Raw genomic sequence first — 20,583 nt, 5'->3', positions numbered from 1 at the left:
CTTAAAAATCACAACTCTAATGTGTTTCAATTTAATAGCAGGATGGATGGTGGATGGATACTCAAAAGACGAAGTGCGACGAGATGAATCTTTGGAAACATCGCACTCCGCCTCCTAAACACACGGATACTACTTTAGTTCATGCTGCTCCAGATCTATCTTTCTAGTGTAATTTTTTTTGCCTTTTTGCTTGTGAACTTGGTGTAAAAATCGAGAAATTTGTACTAACCTCTTGGGTGTACACCCCTAAAAACTGCCGCCGGGCCATACCAGACCCCAGGGTGTCGAAAACAGATTTAGTAACAATACAAATAACGTTACAATAACAGGTAAATTATAAGATAATTATAAGACAATACAGATAATTAAACAATTAATAAAGAAGAATAAAATGGATGAAAAGCTCGGTGCTGAAGTCTCCTCCGTGCAAAAGCTGCTGCTGCGCTGAAAGCTCACAAACGCTTTGAATAAAAACAACAATCGAATGACACGCGCTGTAGATTTTCCCGCCACTGGAGTTACGTACGTACGTAAATTATACATAAAAATAAATATATAAATAAAAATATATAATACCGTTATGTGTTTTAGTTTATTATTATACTAATAATATAAAGTATATATTATTACTATTAATAATAATATAAAATAATATAAAATATATATTCTCATTATTATTATTATTACTATTTTAATATTAGTAGTAAAAGTATTATCATAATAATAAAAGGCGTGTTTTATTACTATATTAATAATATCAAATATATATTAATAACAATAATACTACTACTACTACTAATAATAATACTACTACTACTAATAATAATAATTATTATTATTCGCATTAGCCCTATTTTAACTATTATTATTATTATTATTATTTATATTATTATTATTACTAGTGTTAGTAATAGTATTACAACAAAAAAAACACATAACGGTATTATAGATTATTTTTATATTTATATTTTTTGATTGATATATTATTTATTTGTATATATATAATTTCCCCCTCTGTATAAAAAAAACTTACTTACGTACCTACTCCAGTTACATATAATATTAAATAATTAAATAATATTATTACGGTTTTATACAGGGCTTTACTTTACATAACAAACATTGTTTAAAAACCTCAAATATTTGTGCCCTACAACATATTATTATTAATGTGTAACTAATGTTATTGTTGTTGTTTGTAGGGAGCGCCCTACTTTAATTCAGTGTACCTTTAACCGATGGCAACTACGCAATGTTAAATAAAGGTTGTTTAAAGGCTCTAAATCACGAAATCGATTATTTAATGTTCTTTACTATCGTGGGGTTCCCGTTATGTGGGATTTAATGTACGTAAACATTTTCATGGCTCATAATATGGTTTATAAATTAAAAAACTCCAACGGCAGGTTACACCTTAAATGCTTGCTGCAGTTACACGCGACCGCCTGTAGATGGCGCGTTTTACCAGTGAAAATACGCATGTAAAAAAAAACGTTGTCTGAATAAAAGGAAAGACAACGATAGACGATAGACGGATAATATGGCTACAGTATCACAAACAGCTCTGAATAAAACTCATTAATACTGTTTTTGTGTTAGGAATCAAACTATTTACTGCACTATACACAAACTGTGTTTGTGATCCCAGACAAGACATGTAATAGACAGGCATTCGTTAAAAAAATGTGTTTATTTCGTTACCACTAAGCACATCATTGGTTTTACTGGTGTCAAAATAAGTTTCTAAAATTTCATATAATGAATCTCTGGTCACATTAAAAGTAGCTTATTTATTTATTTATTCATTGATTCATTCGTCAATAAGGCACTATAAAAGTCTCTATCTAAATATCTGATTAGTAACATAAATAAATTCAACTCATGTTTGATAGTTATATAAAAAGTGAAGCAAATGGATACAGAAGTGAAAAGTAAAATCAGGAAAAACACAACATTTATGTTCAGTTTATATGACTCTTTGGTCAAATAGGAGTGCAACATGCATGCAGATTTAATGTGTGTGAATAAATTCCCACTTTCAGAATTTAAAGTTATCAATTTATAGAAACAGTGAGGAGAAAATAAATGCCCTGTTTAAATTAATATCAGTGGTGTAAACCTGATCAGTCATGTTTTTTTTTTACTTTGTATAAAATATATATTACATATTACACAGATGTAATATTATGAAAAGGTACACTTTTACGTTAAGTATACAAAAACCTATTCCAATATAAAAGATTTTAACTACTATTAGAAGTGCTCTTCATTCTGGGAGTGAAATAATAATCTGGGTTGAGCGCCACAGTGCAAAAGGCCAAATTGAAGTCATTATCTGGAAACAATGGTGGGGTCCCGTTGAAATCTGTTCATGTAAGAAGTGAGTGCTCTCTTACATGAGAACTGAACCATATGATGGTGATACTGTACATCAGTGTTTGTAAGGATTCCGCCCCATATCACAGCTTTCGTGTGAGCTTTTGCCTCACCACCACTGTGTAAGTCTGATTTAGAAACGGACAGAAAACTCACTTGTTTTAAAATGACATATAAAACATGATCATATGATAATATACACTGACAACCACTCAAAACATTATGTTCATCCGTTGTATTGTTTAAAAGGCATGTGGTTATGTGAAAATGAAAAAAAAAAAACAGTAGAGATTGAGTTGAGATGAGATGAGATGAGACGACATGAGACATCCAAGGCACTTCACACCCAAGAATAATAAAATGATTATTCTGGAATTTCTGTAATCTTGTCGATGGAACCCAGCAGCTGTGATACAAGACACAAGGCCTCTCTTCCAGTTAACAATTGCCTGTAAAGAGGAAAAAACACTATAGTTAAATTCACAGTGTTTATTTAATTTCTCTAGAATTTATTAAATCTTTTCTATATAAAAAAATTCTAACTTTAAATTTAAGTAGCAATCCCTTAGATTTTGTCTTTCAAACTGAAAGCAGTAGTTGGAAGGGGACACAATGTTCTAATTATTGATATCTCCATGTCCTGTCACAACCATCCCTGCGATATCTAACATATTTATTTTAATAAAGAGTGGACTGGTGAGTTTATTGGATGTAAATATTTTGTGCAATTTCAGACTATTTTACAAACAAAATGACCAAAACAGTAGACTCAAAACATAGTACTTTACTCAATTTATTTACATTAACCTGAATATTTTAAAAGTACTCTTCCAGACTCTTTGTGTTATTGCATAGTCTTACTCTCTCTTACTCTCTACTAAATATTTTTTGAGTATGGATGGTGATGGTCAGATATGTGCTTTCTATACAGTAAATGATAAGAACTTTATCAGTGTTCCAGCATTGGAATAAAAAGTATTTTATTATAGATGCTACACATAGTTGCTGTTTTTTGTGGTGGTAAAGTGTGCAGTCAATTAATGAGTGTTTGAGTGAGAGGGAAGGTTGGCAGGTTAATAAGTTTGTATTGAAAATGTTCTTATAGGAAAATCTGTTAACTCTGCATCCTTTTTTGCAACACGACTGACTAGGCGGTTTTCTAAGGTGAGACCTGACCAGCCTCCTATCTCTTTGAATTCAGAGAGACCAAAATACTCTAGGTCATACAGTTAAAGAAACATATTTTTCAATCACTGATAAAATGTGAACATTGAGCAGGGGCTTCACCAATAGCACACTGATCCTTCTCCACTTTTGGCAAAACTAGCAAACTGACTGGCTCTTTTTGTTGAAGGGCAGGACCATTCTTAAACAGATGCTGGGCTGAGTGTTATAAGATCTCTTATTTATATTGCAGTCAGTCGGTGGTCTCCTCATTAATAACATCTCTGGTAGTAATCAGTTAGGATGCAGCCAAAGTGATAATAAATTTTACGTACTTAATGGAAGTCTCTGCATCTCTGGCTGCTTTGTTAAGATACTCCGATGCCATGTGCGCATTGTGTCTCATTGTGGTTAAAGCAGCACTTTCTCCAGCTCGAAGTCGCTCATTTTCACATTTGTATGCGTCTAACTGGCTCTGGCGGGAAATAGTAAAGAATTAGATATGCTATATTAAACAAAAATGGTTCAGAAAACATTTAGCAGTTAGCAATGCAATCATAAATAAAAGACAACTAATAAAAATCAAACCTGGAGCTGCTGGACCTCCTGTTTCAACTTGGATAAATTGTTCTCAGCTTTAACAGCACGTTTCTGTGTAAAACATCATACAGTCTCAATTTCATCATACAGTCTCTATACACTAATATCCAATTACTTTTGGTATGACTGTATATTGTGGGGAAAATCAGAAAATATAAATCAATTTCATACCGTCATTAACTGAAGGTTTTGTTCCACCGACTGCACCATTGTCTCTAAGGCTTTAGCTTCCCTCTCCTCTTGTAACTTTCGGTTGTGCAACTCATCTGTGAGTTGTCTGATCCTGCAGAGCATCGACAAGTGTTTTGATTAGATCTACATATCTCTGATTCCATTCACATGTTTGAAAAAGAGCACAGAGACTATTCTAACTTCAGCAAAGATCACAGAGATTAAAGCACTAAACACTTTTCTATATTATAGCTCTATGATACTCATTATATTTAAACCTAGAGTCTGAATTTTAAATCTCCACAATGGCCAAATAACAATAAATGAAAAAGAAATCAAATCAGCTCAAAAAAGGAAAAAAAGAGATACAAAGTTCTTTGATGACTGTGGCAAAACGGACCCCAAGAAATCTAAACCTAATATAGGTTATAAAAAGAATAACAGAAGTAAATTTAGTATTCACTCTTACTTTGAGGAGTCTGTCTCTGACTTTTTGATGAGCTCTCTGATTTGCTTCCTAAGAAGGGAATTTTCTTCTCTTAGCTGGAAAAGACAGAAATGTATGACTTCTCATGTGTTAAATACAGTATACATGTGTTTACATGTTTACATCTCATAATCTGATGCAGAACCGCATAACATCAGTTTATCAGTAATACGATTAAAGCGTTTACTTGTGGTGTAATATCAAAATATTTTGTTTTGCAACACAGTGTTGATATTTATTCACAATATTAAATGATTGGTGTTTATTATCAGTTGGATGAGTAATAAGATTTTTGCTTTGTAAGCAGCCAAAAAAACTCACAGAATAAAGTAACATCATGTGTAAACATCATGTAAATCCCAAACCTCAGGTTGCAACTCTTAAAAAAAAAAAAAACATCGAGATTCAAAAAGAAAATACACCAGGTTGAAGATAAATCCTTTAGTTTCAGCAGTGCTCCACAAGTGTTTTGTCAGCATCTTGTGGGTGCTTTGTTAAACATTGTTCGTGGTACCAGGGTCTGTTTTCACACATGCACATACTGACAAATCTGAGAATACTCCAGTTAAGAGTATACATGAATTGAGAAATACAGTTTCTGAGCTAAAATCCTGCCCTTTATCAGATTTATACATTACTCTGATCTAAGAAATCAGAGTATGCTGTTTACTTGAATAATCAGATGAGCATCCATTAATGAAAAACCCAAACAAATAAAGCAACACAGGATCTCAGTACCTTCTGCTGGTCCCTGACCCTGTTCTCCGTACTGCTTATCTTAGTATGGTAGGATATATCGATGACCGACGTCTCCTCATCTCCTTCATAGCTGCCAGTGCTTCTCCTGTGGACATGAGTCTTTGGCGAGAAGCCCTCCTCTACTTCCCACTCGTTTGCAGTGTCGTCCTTGTCTTCACTGGACAGTAGTGAGTGATCCATGTAAGCACCGTGCTTTCCACACAGTGCTAACTCATGTGCCTCTTCCACAGCAGAGGGCTGGTAACTTTCAGTCCATTCATCGTCAGGTTCAGTGTCAAAGGACTGATCAAGCAGCGAGGGATCATTAAAAAACTGACCCTTGTGACTGTGGTCGAATCCTCTGGGGTAGTTATATTCGTCCTCCACATGACAGGCACCACCATGTGCTTTCTGCAGATATTAATAACATTAAAAAAAAATCAGCAGACAGACTGTAAACAACAACACAAACTACTTGAATGCATCCCTTGCATTTAGTTGCTGTCCAATTAAAACTAAATAGAGACAATAATAAAAGCAGCAAAATATTCTTAACTTTGAATGGAAGTAGTATAATAAAACAAAAAAAAATCTATTTTTCTGTAATAGGAAAGACAGCAATGGCCAAAGCCATTCTTATTGTACTTCACCTCAAAACCATCGCTGCTGCTGTATGGATAGTTTTTGCTCCGGATAAATTCTTTAAAAGAGAAAGGGTTGAGTTCATCTCCACCCTCTTTTGGCTCATCCACAGGATCTTAAAGCACAAAAAACACTAAATCACAACCACATCTCATAAAAATAAAATAAATACATATATTTACATATAAAAGACTAAGAAGACCAAACCACTGAACCACTACATTGTAATTTCACTGTTTTTGTAAATTGTTTTAAATTAACTGTGATAAATAATATTAGTACTAAATGGTTCTTTTTAGATACTAAAGGGTTATTTTAAGATACAAAGTGGTTATTTTGAGGTACTGAGTTTATTTTGAGATACTAAGTGATTATATTGAGAAACTATATGTTTTTTTTGTGATACTAAGTGTTTATTCTGAGGTACTAAGTGATTATTTTGAGATACCAACTGATAATTTTGAGATATTAAGTGGTTATTTTGAGATACTAAGTGGTTATATTGAGATACTAAATGTTTATTTTGAGATACTAAGTGTTTATTCTGAGGTACTGATTATTTTGCTCACTTAGTATCTCAAAATAATAACACAACATATCAAAATAACTTATTTTAGGTGGCGGGAATGAGCTTCCATAATATCAACATTGTATAATATGGTAAGTCGACATAATTAATAACATAATTATTGTGACAGACTTATTACATCCAGCAAGCATACCGGATCACTGTTTACTGTTTTTTAGAATGAATATACATCTCTAGGAAAATTAGTGACCATTTAAAAATAATGAGTTTCTTTGATTTTACCAAATTGAAAACCTCTGGAATATAATCAAGAGGAAGATGGATGATCACAAGCCATCAAACCAAACTGAAGTTCTCCAAAAGCATTGTGTAAGACTGGTGGAGGAGAACATGCCAAAATGAATGAAAACTAGAGTTTTTCCACCAAATATTGATTTCTGGACTTCTAAAACATTATGAATATGAACTTGTTTTATTAGCATCTTTTTTGTTATTTCATTTTCTGCAAATAAATGCTCTAAATGACAATATTGTCGTTTGTTTTTGGGAGAAATGTTGACCGTAGTTTATTGAACAAAACAACAATGCTCATTTTACTCCAACAAATAGTAAACAAATAGTAAAATCAGAGAAACTGAAGTGGTCTCTTAAATTTTTGCAGAGCTGTATTAGATGCAGGTATGGTTATGCCAGCGGCCTGATATTTAGAATATTTTGCCCCCTTTTAACTCATAAATACTAGCTATTGATTTTAATTAAAAGGGGTGATATAGATAATTAGGCTTAAAATAATTTGCCATGTAGGATCATTCAGCCATCAGTTTTGACCGTGCAAAAAAAGCATTTGTTCTCAAGCATTGTAAGACAATACATTCCATAAATACCAGGAGCAACAGTTGTCTTTTTATCTAGCCAGCTTTTCCTGTAGAGGGCTAGTTAATAGCTAACTGAGGCTAATCAGCTGGTTCAGGTATGATCTGTTCGGAACAGGGAGATATAATACTCACCATCATCCTCAATAATGAGCATTTTCTTGGATGCTTTGTGTTTGGACATTTCTGATGAGTAGTTTCTCCTGATCTTCCACTGTCAGACAGACTGAGTCCCTCTTCACCCTGCAGCAGGGGGGTCTTCCCTCCCCGCCCAGCTGTAAAAACACTGAACTGTCAACTAAAACTAATCAAGCGATATGGAGCTACGCAGCTAACTAGCTGCCTCTGGCTCTAAAACCACCCCCAGACTGGAGTCTAAATTAAAACTCATCTAAATAAACTCCAGCTGACTGTAAATACTTCTCCTGTCGAGTGCTGGACTTCTTCCCTCAGTTTAAAAGCGGGTTCCTGTGTAAAAAGAGGGAGCTATACCGCCCTCTAATGGTTTGGCATCTACAGGGATGAATTTGTCACAAACGTGTCTAACAAACTAATATAAGGAAGCAACTTTATTTTTACTTTATTTTTGAAAAAATAAAAAAATGTTGCCTCTGTACCAGTTTTAGAAAAAATAATGAATTTGTTGCTATGGGAGATGTCGCTCTTTGTTATTCCAAATTCTATCAGATGATTTTTACAGAATAAAATACCCACTTTGTTTGAACACCAGGGGGAGCTCCCGAGTGAGTCCAAAATTAATAGATTCATACTGAGCACTTGAGCAAAATAATTTTATCATTTAACAAATGTTGGAGAATCCATGAGTGATATGATGACACATGCTCCCTGAACCACTCTTTTACAATTCCATCCCGATTAATCCTGGGATTGCCATCTTAGAATATGCCAGCCCGTGCCATCAGAGAAGAAAAATTCAATTGATAGAATAACCAGCTGGTCTATATTCAGTACATTTAGGTAGTCAGCTGACCTCGTTCTTACAGCACATACTCTCGCTGAATTTAGACCTGACCAACTGCAGCAACCCCAGATCATTTGCTTAGTTAAATACAGGTTGTTTTTTTTTTTTTTGGTCAGGCAGTGTAGATTAATACAATACATGTAACACTTGCTTGACTCTAAAACACATATAGCATCAGTTATTATGAATAAATAAAGAAAAAAGTATATTGACAAACAAAGAATTAAATTATTTTCCTAAACACACGTAAAAAAATTCATTATTAGTAATAATAATAATATTCCGTTATATTACAGGCTGTGACAAAATAAACGGATCGGCCAATCAGCGTGCAGGGAGAACCCGCGCGTGCGTAGTAGCGCCGTCCTGCTCTTCCGTGTACAGTTGTCGCCTGCAACACAGGTGTCAACAAAAACAGGGTGAATATATCCAGCTATTTACTGAGAATCCATGCTCTACTGGAATATCTGTTAAACTCGGGTTAGAGGGGTGAACTCGAGACGAGCTATGGGGCTGGAAATGACGGAGCAACGTTAATAACTGGAGCTTGTCCAGTTAGTTAACCTACAGTGGCTGGATAAGGAGTCCTGGGGCAGCAGCCGGAGCTCAGAGTACACCATCACCACCACCACATTTCTGCACATCTACACTGCAGGGCTTCGGCCTGATCGCGGCGATGTTCGTGCAGGAGGAGAAGATATTCGCAGGTAAAGTCCTGAAGATCCACATCTGCACCATGGAGGGCGCCGAGTGGCTGGAGGAAGTGACCGAAGATACCACCATAGAGAAGCTGAAGGAGAAATGTCTGAAGCATGTACGTAGTAGTTACAGCTGCAGCTGGAGTATAGCTGTGTATCTATTCCCTCACTTTTCTATTATTTCGCTCGTGATCATTTTGTTATATAGTATATATACTATATAATTTACAATTAGGCTTAAAAAAGAGATAAAGGAGATAAAGAGATAGTCACTGTCACACTGTCAATAAGTAGGAAAAAAGTGACAAGGTGAGAGTCTAATATTGCCTCATGAGATAAAAGCAAGTCCTAAAAGGTTGATCTAATGGTATCCCACCCCACAAGTGTAGCTGCTTTATCTTTATTTTCATAATTGCAGTAGTCTGTATAAGAGAGACAATGTCATAATAGAATAACAGCCATTATTTTAAACAAATTAAATATTATTAAAATATATATTTAGCTGCTGTTAAGACAGCAAAGATTAGTCTCTTTTGAAATAGTGTAAATGTAAAAGAACTATCATCACTTAATAAAAAAGACATGTTTTTTTTTGTGTAACATGAATTTTAAGCATATCAGAAAATGTAAAATGTAGTCCCAGAATTTAGAAATCACACTGCACTCCCAAAACATGTGTAAGAATGTACCAGCATAATCAGTGTTACAGTACAGTACAGTAAATCGTGGAAACTTGGAATAAGCCCTGTGTATACATTTATAGCTAGTTAATTAATTGATGAGCTAGATTCGTAGAGGTAGTTATTAGTCAGATTAGGCCATATCTCATTATTTTTCTTATTTCTAAGGCTTTTTGCGTTGCTGAATATCCTCAGCTGCTTACCCAGGGCTTTTACCCGGGCCCTGTGGGATCGTCACTGCCATTACCAAGTATTTTTAGAAACCAGCAGGCGAGTAGACAGAGCTATTTATAATTCAGCAACTCGGGCTGTCACCTAGCTATAGCTGGAGCTGTGGGTTTGCTGGTTAGCTAAACTAGCTAGCTTAGCTAACTACAGTGCATTTTATCCCCATGGCTACACTCTCCAGGCTTCAGTATTTACTAGCTGCAGCTTGTAACCTAGCTATCTATCTCTTTGCTGCTGAAACGACTCTAGCTAAAACGACCCTAAACCTGTCCTTAGTGCTCAGTTTTGAGTATGCTGCTGCTCACAGCCACCATAAGGTGGGCTCCACAACCATGTGACATCCAGATTTTTACAGCTGTACTAAGAATTTGATACTCATGATACTTATAACTTGATGACTGTTGGTGTCTACAGTTAGCTAACTGCAATGGTTCTAGCAGGTGGTGCAAAATGAATTTTTTATATATATATATATATATATATATATATATATATATATATATATATATATATATATATATATATATACAGCTCTGAAAAAAATAAGAGACCACTTCAATTTCTGAATCAGTTTCTCTGATTTTGCTATGTATAGGTATATGTTTGAGTAAAATAAACATTGTTGTTTTATTCTGTAAACTATGGACAACATTTCTCCCAAATAAAAATATTGTCATTTAGGGCATTTATTTGCAAAATAAGAAATGGCTGAAATAACAAAAAAGATGCAGAGCGTTCAGACCTCAAATAATGCAAAGAAAACAAGCTCATATTCATTAAGGTTTAAGTCAAGTTCAGAAATCAATATTAGTAGCCCTGGTTTTTATTCACAGTTTTGTGTCTTGGCATGTTCTCCTCCACCTGTCTTACACACTGTTTTGGATACCGTTATGCCACTCCTGATTCAAAAATTCAAGCACTTCAGTTTGATTTGATGGCTTGTAATCATCCATCTTCCTTTTGATTATATTCCAGAGGTTTTCAATTTGGTAAAATCAAAGAAACTCATCCTTTTGAAGTGCTGTATATGTACAGTCATTCAGCTAAAAATCATTCAGCTTTTCTGCATATCATATTAAATGTAGTAATTAATGATAAATGTACAAATTGAACTGGTAAGACAAAATCCAATTCCAAAGTTTTTTTCCAAGATTATTGAAGCTCATCTCATGAATGACATGTTTAATCAGTTGGCAAGTACACATCAATAGGCATGAATTATGCTTTTAATTTTTTTTTTTTTTTTAATATTATCAGGCCCTGCACCACTATAAGAAGATATTGACTTGTATATGCAGGTGTGAATGGCAGTTATTGTACTCTAAACTATGTTTCTTAATTGACAGTGTGCCCATGGGAGTTTAGAGGATCCTAAGACGCTTACACACCATAAACTTATTCATGCAGCTACAGAGAGGGTTCTCACAGAAGCCAAAACGGTTGCAGATGAAAACCTTAAAGATAAAGGTATTGCACGGTTTTACTTTGAGATGTTAACAATAATTCTGGCATTGTTTCCTTCCTATGTGGAACTGTTTCCATATATAAGATTCACATTTTTTTTCTCCAGATTGCTTGTTATTGGTAAAGAAGAGGCCACAGCCACCTCGCCCACCAATGGCTGACATTTCTGCTGAAGAGAAGGTAATGCACTGTGATGACCCCTCTCTTAAATGACCCACACTTAATTGTGCAGTGAATCTGTACATCAAGTGTTGAATGTTGCAAACACTGATTAAAACAGATACATTATTTAGCTTGTTTTGTTTTGCACGCCTTTTTTTGTTGACAGAAGAAGCAGGAGGCCAAGGCTCCTGATAAGGATGCTATTCTCAAAGCCACAGCAAATCTGACCACTCGCCACTCTGACCGCACTGTCACTCAACACAACATCCGAGACGTGAGTAACAGCATCCATTGTTAGGGCTGTATGGGTGCTAAAACTGTCACTTTAAATTATTTGACTGTCTGACTCATTGGTGTGCAGTGAGATGGGAATTAATTGAAAAAGGTGTTATCTGTCTATTTTTTTTTTATCACCAGTTCCAGACAGAACTAAGGAAAATTCTTGTTTCGCTGATTGAGGTAGCACAGAAAATTCTCGCTTTGAACCCTGATGCTGTGGAGCTCTTCAAGAAGGCTAATGGTGAGTGCAGATGAACACATTTACAAACCTTATGAAATTTGCCAGTATGTCATCTTTGTTTAAAAACTGTGATTTTATTTAAGTTTTATTTACTTTGAATATTTAAAAAAAAAAAACTTAGATTGCAATGTCATAAACATTCTTAATTATTGAAATTTTATTGCGCTGTAAAAAGATTGAAATTGCTTTATTATTCTATAATATTATCATGATGTAAGCAGCATCAAATTCTTGTAAAAGGACAATGTCATTTATTGCAATTATCTCTAAGACAGAATAATGTCCTTACAAAAATCATTATTGTGACAGTAATTTTGAAGTATTTTCTTTTTTTCACACTCTATGTTTCCTATATACTTTTTAAGCCATGCTAGATGAAGATGAAGAGGAGCGGGTGGATGAGACTGTCCTGCAGCAGCTGACTGAGATGGGTTTCCCAGAGAGCCGGGCTATCAAGGCACTGCGTTTAAACCAGTAAGTACACCTGTCTAACCCTTTATCTGACCACCACTGTGTTTGGTGAGCTTAATATGTTCAATTTTTTTAGAATATGATAGAGATTTACACACATACATATTTGAATGAGCTTGTTCTGATTGAGGGCTGGACTACATTCATCCAGTTTAATTAATTTCATCTTCATGAGAGCTAAGAACTAACTGAAAAGTAGTACCAAGGAGTATATGCACTGCAGTTTAGTTTATTTCATGTTATCTTAGATGCACACTTACATTATATGTTTTACAATATTTGGATATTTTAGATTTTGTTATTAGAATTTTACCATCCCTTTAAAACCCTACAATAAACATAGAACAGTTTTACTAGGAGTGTTTTTGCTGTGCAAGCATTATTAGTGTTTTAGCTCGGCCTTTATGACTGCACTCACTATCCTCTCTGCTGGTGTAATTGCGATGAGTCAGATGCACTAATCAGAGCTTCTTCCTTTGTAGCATGTCTGTAACACAGGCTATGGAGTGGCTGATTGAACATGTGGATGACCCCACAGTGGATATGCCCCTGCCCGGCCAGGAAGCTCAAGGAGGAGGAGCTGGTGCAGCAGCAGCAACAGCAGCAGCAGCAGCAGCAGCCGCCTCTGCATCTGTAGGCCCTCCTGCATCTGCCCCAGGAGCTCTGTCACGCACTTCCTCCCAGGCCAACTCTGAGGAGGCCAAGCAGGACGAACTAACTGAGATCTTTAAGAGGATCCGCAGGAAAAGAGAGTTCAGGCCAGACTCACGGGTTAGTGTCATGTGACAAGGCACAGTCTACTCTGTAAACAGAGCAAGCTATAGAACAAAGTCTTGTTACTTCCAACATGCTGAAAAGCTTTTTTTTTTTTTCTTTATCCCTGAAGGAGTTTATAATGAAGGCTGGTTGTGCATTTCTGCATGTAAGTGTTTTGTAGTAAGTAGAACTTTAACATTTCACCTCTTTGTGCTTGTGTACAGGCAGTGATTGCACTGATGGAGATGGGCTTTGACGAGAAGGAAGTGATTGATGCACTTCGCGTCAACAACAACCAACAGGATGCTGCTGTAAGTCACCAGATTAAAAGACTAGTTCACACTTAGGCTCTGTGTTATATGATTGTTTATATGCTGTTGTCCATTTGACAAAATTAAAGGTAACATTACTGGCTGGCACATGCATTCTCTGTGTGGAAATATGGCACTCTCCCCCTAATCACTCTCTCCAGCATTCTTGTGGCTGGTACAGGTGTCTATTAGCTGATGTATCGCAGATGGGGATCTGGCACTTTGCTCCAAGTGCATGGTGCCAAATGATGGTGCATCAGTGTCAGTTTAAAAAGACGTGGTTGCTAACTTCACATGTATTGTATGACACATGCTAATCCTCACGCTCATATTGTCAGAAGCATTGCAGATATTTGAAGGCAGTCCTAGCGAGTGGGTAGGTTATTTGGCTAGGCTACATTAGGGAGAAAATGGGGTTGAAAATCTTCCATATGTGCTCAGCACAAAATCTATATAAATTGATATGAAATAAGGTAAGCATCTAAAACACAACAAAGTTGATTTTCTTTTTACCATACATACTGTTATTGTTGTCCAGTATAAACATCAATAAAAATCTGTGGACAGACTTTAAAAGAGGAGTGCCTACAAGATGGCCCAAGAACCAATGAAAAGTATGTATGAAGCTGTGTACACAGCTTCTAAATATCTAAATATCTGTGTACACCCCTTCTAATGAATATGTTCGACTGCTTTAAGTTGTTATTTTGAGATGTTTTGAGAGAATTTATCAGCTTTTATCAAAGATTAACAAGTGAAAAAACGGATTAACATGCTTACTACATGTGTACAAATTTAATGGAATTTATTTATTTATTTATTTGACAATTTAAAAATAAGGGGGGAATCATATTGTTTTTGTTGGTGTATTTCTGTTTTTTATGTAGTGTGAGTGGTTGCTGGGCGACAGAAAGCCCTCCCCCGAGGAGCTGGACAAGGGTATCGACACCAACAGCCCCCTCTTCCAGGCCATTTTGGAAAACCCCGTGGTACAGTTGGGCCTCACAAACCCAAAAACACTCCTGGGTAAGTCTGTCCCTTTATGTTTCAGTGGTCCCCAACAACAAGCCCCTGTGCTTCGCTTTTGTTAGTGTTGCCCACATGTAATTTGCTGAGCTCTGCAAATATGCATCCGCATGGATTGCTGTATTGTTGGCTCAATTTTGCTGCTTTGTTGCCTCACAGGATCATTTGCTGACACTCTGCAGTGTGAGCTGTGATTAGTTTGGTGGATTGGTGGATAACCTCTCAGCCTTGAAGAGTTTTTGACATTCCCTGAAATATGATTTATACATTAATAGAGTTCAAAATTGGATTTGAAATGATATGTTTTTTTTTTTTATTTGTAGTTAGGAGTCCCAGGAAAAATAAGAATGCATTTATGTATAACAGACAGTAAAATCTCATTATTAGATCTGTTTTTTTTTATTGAAATGTCTGCTGTGCTGTAGGGCTGCAACAAATAGTCAATATAATCAACAGTGTCGATTATAAAAATTAGTTTACTTTAAATGTTAATTTTTGACTTACTGTTTATTTGTAGCACCACTTCCAGCGTCACTTTCCGCATTTCAAAGCAATGTACTGGACATTTGAAGAGCATTAAAATCCTAATTTCGTCTGTTTCTATCATTTTTAAGCGATAGGAAAAGCTAGAAACAGGAGTCATACCCACAGCAAGCAGAGATGGAGGGCAAGGCAGAAAAAATCGTTGACTAATCGGAAAAATAAACGCTAGATTAGTTGACTACCAAAATAAGCATTAGTCCTACAGTGCTCCCCTGTTTTGTTAAATATATATGATTAAATAACACATAATTTAGTAGTTTACCTTTATAAAAATGAGCAGGCTATTTAAACATGTCCAATAATGACCTATTTACCCGGTGTGTGTGTGTGTGTGTGTGTGTGTGTGTGTGTGTGTGTGTAAGGGTAAGGGGATGTATGTTTCCCATATTAATTCTGTTGATATCCAAATGATGTCCCTGTGTTAAAGGTGCTAGGTAGAGTAAGTTCAGCTGTTTGATCTAATAGGTGTATTATATTTGTATGTTACTCTGGTCCTGAGTTCTTAATGTCAGAAGCATTGATATTTAGTTACCAGGCTCGACCAGGTTGTATCACCGTGGGGTCCCGCCCTTTATTATCTCTGATTGGTTTAGAGCACAATATGGGTTTAATGTGTGTCTATTGTTGAACCGCAGGAAAAGTTTCAGAGTCGAGGACACCTCTTCCTGATCGAATGGCGTGTCGTACCGGTGTGACCAAAGATTTGATTTGGTCACAACATTGAGAAATTAGGTTGCACGTGTGACCAAATTGGTTGTACTCTAGAGCCCTCAGTTTTAAGAGCCAAGGGGCACTGTATTCTGATAATGTCCCAGCTAATGTTATGATGATCTTAAAAAGTCCTGTGCCCCTCCCTCCCTTCCTGTGAATGAGGTTGAGGATGTGCCCATTGTGAAGATCTCTTCACTGTAATTTTCATATTCCACTGCTAAAGGCAAAACAAGCCCTTTCCTGATGTTTTCACTAGGATGTTCTGGCTGGCTGACTTCTGTTTGTGTCATTGATTTAATGCTGGTGTCTTGTGTGTTTGGCCTGCAGCCTTTGAGGACATGCTCGAGAATCCTTTGAACAGCACACAATGGATGAATGACCCTGAGACGGGCCCCGTCATGCTCCAAATCTCCAGAATCTTCCAGACACTCAACCGCACGTAGAGCACACCTCATCACCAGAGCTGCTGCAAAGAGGACAAGGTTATTCATTTATAAGGGAAGTGTGTGTGTGTCTGTATGTGTGTGTGCGTGTGTGTTTGTGTGAATGGTAAGGTTTATGTTGAAGAATCACAGGAAACATTGAATGTAACAGTAACAACAGGATGAAATTTTCATTTTTGAATATTAAACAGAGACAGATATCTATTTATAACTCAACAGAAAAAACTATGTAAACAGTAACTTTAAAAGAACTGCTAAAGCTAGCTCCATTATTATTATTTTTTACATTTTAATAGGATCTGTTTTTAATTATATTAAGTACATATATTTTATTTTATATACTTTGTCCTTATGTAAATGAACATTGGGCATCCAGAAAAAAAAACATGTTTACACTTCAGGAAAGGCTTTTGTATGTTCCATCATGTTCAAATATCAATCTAACAGAGGTATTCTCTTAGTATCTTTATTAGAAAATGGTTACATCTTATTAAATGAATTTAATGCTCCTGTAAGAGATAACCTATATCAGCTTTATGTTGCTTTAGAGAACAGAACCATATGTGTAAAACTACATTTTAGTTTTCCTCTGCTGTAACACTTGTGCACCTACTTTTTTCTGTGGGAAATGCAAGCAAGCATTATTTATAAGTACTTCTTTTGAAGACCATAACGTCTAGAGCTGGGCGATATGGAAAAAATATTGTATAATGATATTTTCACATGATTCTCATGATACACAATATTTATCAAGGTTTTGACATGCAGAAACAATGCTTCAGCAGTGGCAGATTTTTGAAAATTGCCATTGAAATACTTTCTTAAGCAGCACAAGAGTTGAGTTCAGTTTTTGCTGCACAAGAAAATGAATCAATTTATCATTTAATTGCCCACCTCTAATAACAACTACAGTGTCTGGTATAATCAAAAACACTATACAATCCTTTTATGGGGGTGTGCCATTAGATTCAATGCATTGGCTAATTTTTTCAAATTTTTAATGCTTTACTATGTAAATAATAGGCATTTGTGAGGCTGCCATCTACAGCTTTTGGCGATTTCTGGTGCTGTTGATGTTATCATCAAGTCCCAAGTGTCATGAGTTCTGTAGTATGTCTGGAGTAGCAGACCTATCCATATGTTTTCTCCTAGCAAACTCGTTCTTTCATAGCAACTGTTGCTAAATTGGTCAAGCTTTTGAGAACACTAGCAAATCGCTCATTAAACGCAATAAAAAATGTTAAACAACAATGATAGCTACACTATGTTGCATTTCCAGTTAAACAGGCTTTGGATGAGAGGCATTAAGGTCATTGTAACTCGTTTAGAGGGTTTAATCTGATGCTCACTCTGCTCACTGCAATATAATAGTTGCCATGTAGTAGCACCATTTCATCCATCTGGAATTCCAAACCAACCACTCATTTAAACTCATTTTACCATTGCAACTGCATAGCAACAGCCTAGCAACTGCCTGGATGTAGAAACTACTAAAGCTTGACTACTGTTCTATAACCATGAATATTCTGGCAAAATCTGCACTGGCATTTTTCTGCATATCAAACTGAATTTCTAACAGAGTTTTATAAACATGATCTAAGCTAGCAATACTTGTTTTGAAAGAACAGAGTCGGAAGCAGACGATAAGTTACACAGAATCATTATCTGACTGAATCATGAACACTACTCCTTACTATTCCAAATACAACCATATTTTTCGCAATATAAGGCACACCTGATCAATAAACATCTGTTTTCTGGTCTATTTTCATACATAAGGACTGGATTATAAAGCACATTTTAAGAGACACTATAAGGAACTTCTCATTTAGCAGGTCTTGCCGCTGGGTGGTGGTGGGGGAGTAGCTAACAGTAGTTTACAGTAAGCTTAGATTGCCGAATTACTCCAGCACAAGGCGAGAGCATTAGCGGCTAGCGGCTAAAGGGGGTTAATACTCCCCTTTGAATGGGGAAACAGCAGTTAGCGGCTAATGCTACTCCAGCCCCGGTTCTGGAGAACTAAACTAAAACTCCTGAATAACACTGGAATCTGGTGGAGTGACTTTACTGTTCCTTACAACCTGACTGGTACAATTTATACCTAAGGCACAGTGGATTAAAATGCGCAGTGCAGTTTTTTGGAAAAATTAAAGAATTTAGGTGCGCCTTATAGTGCAAAACATATGGTAATAATATTGCTAATATTTGTGGGCAGAACATTGATAAGTCAGTATCCCTATGGAGCTGAGTGAAGTGTGCAACATATGCAGTAGAAGAATGCTTAGAAGTATGTTTTGGTGTTTGACTAGAAGAAAATGTGTCACTTGTGTTTGAATTATGCACCTCATTCTAAACCGAGTGGACTGATAGAACTGCAGTAACACTACTTGTTCAGGAAAACAAATTAACAGAAGGTTCCACAAAACTAATTTTCCTCAAGCTCAGCTTTTTAGTCTTGGTGTCACTGTTTCAGTCTTCAGAGCCAATGGCAAAGATCACCATTTTACTTTTACACAGTTATGACTGATTTTTTTTATTTATTGTTTGCATAATTGGTTCTACTACAGTCCATTTTCTGTTTCTTGGTGCAGGTACTAAACTGGTCTGTTTTGAATGACAAGTGTAACGTTGCTGTCAGGCATAAACCTGTATTTCAATGTTTGCTGGTTTCACTTTTTGGCGAAGGTTTAATCTGACAGTTCTGTGTAAAAAAATCATAATGAATGGACCAATAGAAATGCTCAAAAACTCAACTTGGATTTGCAAAAAATGTTTTACATTGACTTCAATTAAAAGCTTGGAAAGTTTTTTTTTTCTTCTGCTGAAAAATGATGTTGAATTTGGAGATAGAGAGTTTTTACAGATCCTCTAAAGGGACGTGATGTATATTTTTCTGGTTAAAAAAGGACATGGTGTAATTTTATTTAAGTAAAAAAAAGAGCACAAGATAAGTGGTTAGCCCTAGGTACTATGTAATATGCACCAGATACTTTGTGGTGAGCACCATCTACTTTGGTGAGCAGTAAATTATATGTGGTGAGCACCAGATACTTTGTGGTGAGCACCAAATTCTATGTGGTGAGCACCAAATTTTATGTGGTGAGCTCCAGATACTAGGTGCTGAGCACCAGATACTAGGTGCTAAGCACCAGATACTAGGTGGTAAGCACCAAATACTATGTGAGCACCAAATACCACTTAGTATCTAGTGCTAACCACATAATATCTGTTTCTCACTCTTAGTTCTTAACTTTTTTTCCTTTAACTTAAATGAAATGATACCATGTCATTTCTATCTGAAAAAATATAGGTTTTTGCATGACAGCGATAATAAATTAATCTATTCTACAAGTGTCATTAATAATATACATTACATGTATTATTTAATTTCTGTTCACAACAAATCCATCAATAGATATTATGAATGAACTCTACACTTTGTGTTCAGTCTGGTTCTAATGCTATGCAATGCAAAGTCCATTATCTGGAATACTACTGGGCACTAGTCAGCAGAATATACCTTATTGTGATGGTAAAGTACGATCTAATAATAATAATTTGCAATCTTTTTCAAATCCAATCCACCTGGATTTGTGGGAGTAAAGTAAGATCAATCTGAAATGATGGATTTTTTTTTTTTTTTTTTTTTTGCAGAGTTTCTCTTTTATCAGAACTCTTATTTAGGGACTCTTCTACCAAAGTAATCATGCTTTTTCTTCTTGCATTTTGTTGTGATGTATAGGTGTGTTTAAAAAAACAAAAATAGAAAAAAATCCCAACAACATGGCTTTGCTTTGTCCCCCCTTTTTTTAATCCTGTTTTTTTTTTTTTTTCATCAGTATTGGAAATGGTTTTGTTGTGTATGCTCAGGGGGTTTAGAGACCGCAGGGCAAATGTTGCTGTAAAAAAACTGAAATATACTCAATGAATGAACTGTTGGAATACATGTGAGCTTAGCAAGATAACAGAATTATAGATGCTTAGAGATTGTAATATGTGAATTTATTTA

General features: G+C 35.7%; 2 protein-coding genes across 3 annotated transcripts; one reads left to right on the top strand and one right to left on the bottom strand.

Moving 5' to 3' along the window:
• Positions 1-1,671: 1,671 nt before the first annotated feature.
• On the bottom strand, positions 1,672-8,062 carry entr1 (endosome associated trafficking regulator 1). The gene is made up of 8 exons (XM_007243931.4): positions 7,715-8,062; positions 6,187-6,293; positions 5,537-5,947; positions 4,781-4,854; positions 4,312-4,423; positions 4,129-4,191; positions 3,876-4,015; positions 1,672-2,825 (listed from the first exon to the last, which is right to left on the bottom strand). Exons 1-8 carry the CDS (start codon positions 7,761-7,763, stop codon positions 2,741-2,743), a joined length of 1,041 nt encoding a protein of 346 aa, XP_007243993.2. The 5' UTR covers positions 7,764-8,062; the 3' UTR covers positions 1,672-2,740.
• Positions 8,063-8,920: 858 nt separating this feature from the next.
• ubac1 (UBA domain containing 1) lies at positions 8,921-20,358 on the top strand. Of its 2 annotated transcripts, none has more exons than XM_022667445.2 (10): positions 8,921-9,375; positions 11,514-11,634; positions 11,738-11,811; positions 11,963-12,067; positions 12,211-12,313; positions 12,679-12,787; positions 13,267-13,555; positions 13,765-13,851; positions 14,739-14,877; positions 16,459-20,358. In XM_022667445.2, the coding sequence occupies exons 1-10, from the start codon at positions 9,238-9,240 to the stop codon at positions 16,572-16,574; spliced, it is 1,281 nt and encodes a 426-aa protein (XP_022523166.2). In that variant the 5' UTR covers positions 8,921-9,237; the 3' UTR covers positions 16,575-20,358. The 2 variants fall into 2 exon arrangements, with proteins under 2 accessions (XP_022523166.2, XP_007243992.3); XM_007243930.4 differs by having other exon boundaries at positions 8,922-9,375; positions 11,960-12,067.
• The last annotated feature ends 225 nt before the right edge of the window (positions 20,359-20,583 follow it).

This window comes from Astyanax mexicanus, chromosome 22 (genome assembly GCF_023375975.1).
Source record: "Astyanax mexicanus isolate ESR-SI-001 chromosome 22, AstMex3_surface, whole genome shotgun sequence".
Classification (NCBI taxonomy): domain Eukaryota; kingdom Metazoa; phylum Chordata; class Actinopteri; order Characiformes; family Acestrorhamphidae; genus Astyanax; species Astyanax mexicanus.
Note: the sequence above shows the minus strand (reverse complement) of the source record. Positions and strands in the feature narration are given on the sequence as shown.

Coding starts and splice junctions, on each gene's coding strand:
- entr1 (XM_007243931.4), bottom strand. CDS start 7,763: ATGTCCAAACACAAAGCATCCAAGAAAATGCTCATTATTGAGGATGAT. Junction 6,294..7,714: donor GCTCATTATTGAGGATGATG/GTGAGTATTATA, acceptor TTGTGCTTTAAG/ATCCTGTGGATGAGCCAAAA. Junction 2,826..3,875: donor GATGCAGAGACTTCCATTAA/GTACGTAAAATT, acceptor TCCTCTTTACAG/GCAATTGTTAACTGGAAGAG.
- ubac1 (XM_007243930.4), top strand. CDS start 9,238: ATGTTCGTGCAGGAGGAGAAGATATTCGCAGGTAAAGTCCTGAAGATC. Junction 11,812..11,959: donor ACATTTCTGCTGAAGAGAAG/GTAATGCACTGT, acceptor TTTTGTTGACAG/AAGAAGCAGGAGGCCAAGGC. Junction 13,556..13,764: donor AGTTCAGGCCAGACTCACGG/GTTAGTGTCATG, acceptor GCTTGTGTACAG/GCAGTGATTGCACTGATGGA.